Source organism: Capsicum annuum, chromosome 10 (assembly GCF_002878395.1).
Source record: "Capsicum annuum cultivar UCD-10X-F1 chromosome 10, UCD10Xv1.1, whole genome shotgun sequence".
Taxonomy (NCBI): domain Eukaryota; kingdom Viridiplantae; phylum Streptophyta; class Magnoliopsida; order Solanales; family Solanaceae; genus Capsicum; species Capsicum annuum.
In genome coordinates, this window is record NC_061120.1 from 147,583,155 (window position 1) to 147,586,453 (window position 3,299).

Consider the following 3,299-nt stretch of genomic DNA (forward strand, 5'->3'; position numbering starts at 1 on the left):
AAACTTTTCCTCTTTTGAATGGCCTGAGAATCCAGTTTCACTATCACGTTAGTTTCCTACGACAAATCACTAAACTTACAATTCAAGTAATTTGTCTTGGTCCTGCTCAACCAAAATCCTTTAGTTTCAAGGGTCTATCTCCAAATCTCCAACTAATCATTAACTCCTCCCCAAGTCTCGTCAACTAGTACCACATCATCTGCAAATAACATAGACCAAGGCACCTCCCTTTGAATAGGTCGCGTCAAAACATCCATCACCAAGGAAAATAAAAAAGGGCTAGGAGTCGATCCCTGGTGCAACCCTATCAAAATCGAAAAGTGTTGTGAATCTCCATCTACTGTCCTCATACGAGTCTTTGCGCCATCGTACATGTCCTGAATCGACCTAGTGTACACCACGGGCACCCCTCTAGTCTTCAAGCACCTCCACAGAATCTCCTTGGAAACTCTGTCATACGTTCTCAAGATCAATGAATACCATGTGCAAGTCCTTCTTCCTCTCCGAAAACTGTTCCACTTGTCTCATTCCAAGGTAAATGGTCTCAGTAGTCGAGCGACCTGGCATGTAATCAATTTTGTTGTTTTTTATTTGTCGCTGATACATTTAGGTAAAAACCCTTTTTCTTATACTAATCTGATTTCTGAAGTATTAGCCTGATTAATTTAAATTTGTATCATATGAATTTCATTTAAGTGAAAGTACTATTTATACAATTTTCTTTTTTCTATTTTGTGGATTAATCCTCCTGCATCTTTTGTGGTACTCTCAAATAGGTTGAGAGAATTTCATCTTTTGTTCAGTTTTTGCTAATACCAAAATTTGAGCATCATCGCGGCCGTAAAAGTCAGCACAATTAGGAATAAGTCAATAAGTGCTACTGTTTTGTTATAGTCAATCTCAAACATAATCATAGATATTGGAATGCCATCTCTTTAACTTTATGATAATTAGGCCATTAGGCTTTAAACAAATATCAACTTGGAAAGACCATCAATGCCCTCTCAACATTTGGGGCCCCACTTTATTTACTTTGTGACTCGTTTTTCCTACTCCTGGCCCCATCCAAGATGAGTCTGGGATTTGAAGTTTATAGATTTCTATCACGATGTCAAATAATATCAATAATTAATAAGTTTATATTTTAAATATTTATAGATTGATTATTCCTTTTTTGTCCTATTTGTCATTTTAATTATTTTAAGAAAAATAATTATTTTTTTGCTAATTTTTTAATTTTAATTTCTCACATTATATTTTTAAGATTAGGAGATCAAAAAATTTAGTATATTTAACATATCTTTAATTTAATATCACAAAATTTAAAAATTATTATTGTCTTTTTAAAATTCTGTGCCAAGTACATTTTTTTTAATTATATATATACAAAAATACCCAAAAATTAATACGTTTCACCCACCCCACCTCATCCCCCACACACCGATAATTGCTATTCTTCTCTATTTATCTACCTTTACTAACTCCAATATTTCCCACTCTTTAGCCACCCCTTGGAGAAAAGAGACACACAAGCAACTCTTTTACTCGTCATGGGAAATTATAAATTTAGATTATCAGATATGATGCCAAATGCTTGGATTTACAAACTCAAAGATATGAGCAAAGTCAGCAGCAAAAGCAAAGGCCATAGCCACACCACCTCATCTTCATCAACATCATCACAACACTCATCATTAAATCTACAACCAGACAAAAAAAGACAACCACCCCACAAACTCTGTTGCCAAAGAAAATCATATTACATTTCAAGAAACCTCAATCCATCTGAAACATTCCCACATAATCCTGTCTCTTCTAACTCCCCAAAAGCCTCTGACAATTTCCATTTCACTGAGCCACCCAGAAGATCTTCCACAAAAAAGCGCAGTGTCAATAGGAGGAGAAACTCAAGTTCTCCCAAACTTGTCACTTCCTCTGTATCAGCTAGTTGTAGTGGTCGCGCGTCTATTAAATCTGTTTGGACTAAAGCTGATTCTAACACCCCTGAAGAATATCCAAATTCACCCCATTCCTCCTCGTCCTCGTCCATGTCCTCGTCCTTGTCCCTATCCTCTGACAAAATCCAGGCACCCAAAAAACTAGACCCCGTGACATCAATTTCACCGTCTTGTATCAAAGATACAGACAATCTTGATCAGAAGTTTCATTCAATTTCCAAAATTGATCTCCCCCCTATCATAACCAAGTCTGAAAAATTCGACCAAAATCAGATTATCATAAAACAAGAACAGAGCATTGCGCGAAGAGCATCAAGTGGCGTGAAGCTGAGAACAAATTCACCAAGAATAACAAACTGCAGAAAAATTCAAGCAAGCAGGAAGAGTGTTTCATCAAGAAGGACAAGCGTTACAGAAAGTTTTGCAGTTGTGAAATCGTCACGAAATCCACAAAAAGATTTCAGGGAATCAATGGTGGAAATGATAGTGGAAAATAATATAAGAGCATCAAAGGATTTGGAAGAACTTCTTGCTTGTTATCTTTCATTAAATTCAGATGAATATCATGATCTCATCATCAAGGTGTTCAAGCAAATCTGGTTCGATATCACTAAGTATTAGTAATTAATTTCATTTTATCGTATATAGTATAATATGTATGTGTATAATTAAGTTTTTAAAAAATCCACCACTAAAGAGCATGGTGGACGTTCAAATTAGACTTGCTCAAACTGAGGTTCGGACAATAAATGCCAAAGAAAAGGTGTATGCATGACATATGTGACGTCTCTAGGCCCTTAATCAAGGGTGTCGCATGAGTGACATATGTGATGTCTCTAGGCCCTTAATCAAGGGTGTCGGATTAGACTTGTGCAAATTGAGGTTCGGACATTGAATGCGTGAACGAAAGAAAAGTACAAAATCCAAATCTTGTTGTAATGAAAAGATTTGTTATGACTATGACGTGATTTTGTACGTGTATGTATGGGTTAGTGTTTGTCTGTTGGAGATAAGTGGTAAAAGTCTTGGTGCAAACGAACCTCACCTTCGTCGGAATAGTTTATTACATTATTCTGTCAATTATGATCACCTATTGAATGCTATTAATTGTTCCAATATTCTTATTTTCTTTATATCAGAATTAGAATGTTAATTGCTATTAACTTTCAATTCTAGCATTGATAATATATTGGGTCTACTGGTCATCTAAGCAGCGAATATACACTTCACTACATAATATGTCTGTAACCAACCATCCTACACTCAAGGGTGTGACCTAGTGGTCAATTTCATTCTTTTGTCATTGCTTTAGTGAATAAAGTTATCTGGTACTTGTTGCTA

The 3,299-nt window shown here is 35.6% G+C and overlaps 1 protein-coding gene across 1 annotated transcript; it reads left to right on the forward strand.

Moving 5' to 3' along the window:
• The first annotated feature begins 1,472 nt into the window (after window positions 1-1,472).
• Window positions 1,473-3,091, forward strand: LOC107845902 (transcription repressor OFP2). The gene has a single exon (XM_016690412.2). The coding sequence runs from the start codon at window positions 1,551-1,553 to the stop codon at window positions 2,577-2,579; it is 1,029 nt and encodes a 342-aa protein (XP_016545898.2). The 5' UTR covers window positions 1,473-1,550; the 3' UTR covers window positions 2,580-3,091.
• The last annotated feature ends 208 nt before the right edge of the window (window positions 3,092-3,299 follow it).

Excerpts from the sequence above, each read along its gene's own strand:
- LOC107845902 (XM_016690412.2), top strand. The coding sequence starts at position 1,551 with ATGGGAAATTATAAATTTAGATTATCAGATATGATGCCAAATGCTTGG.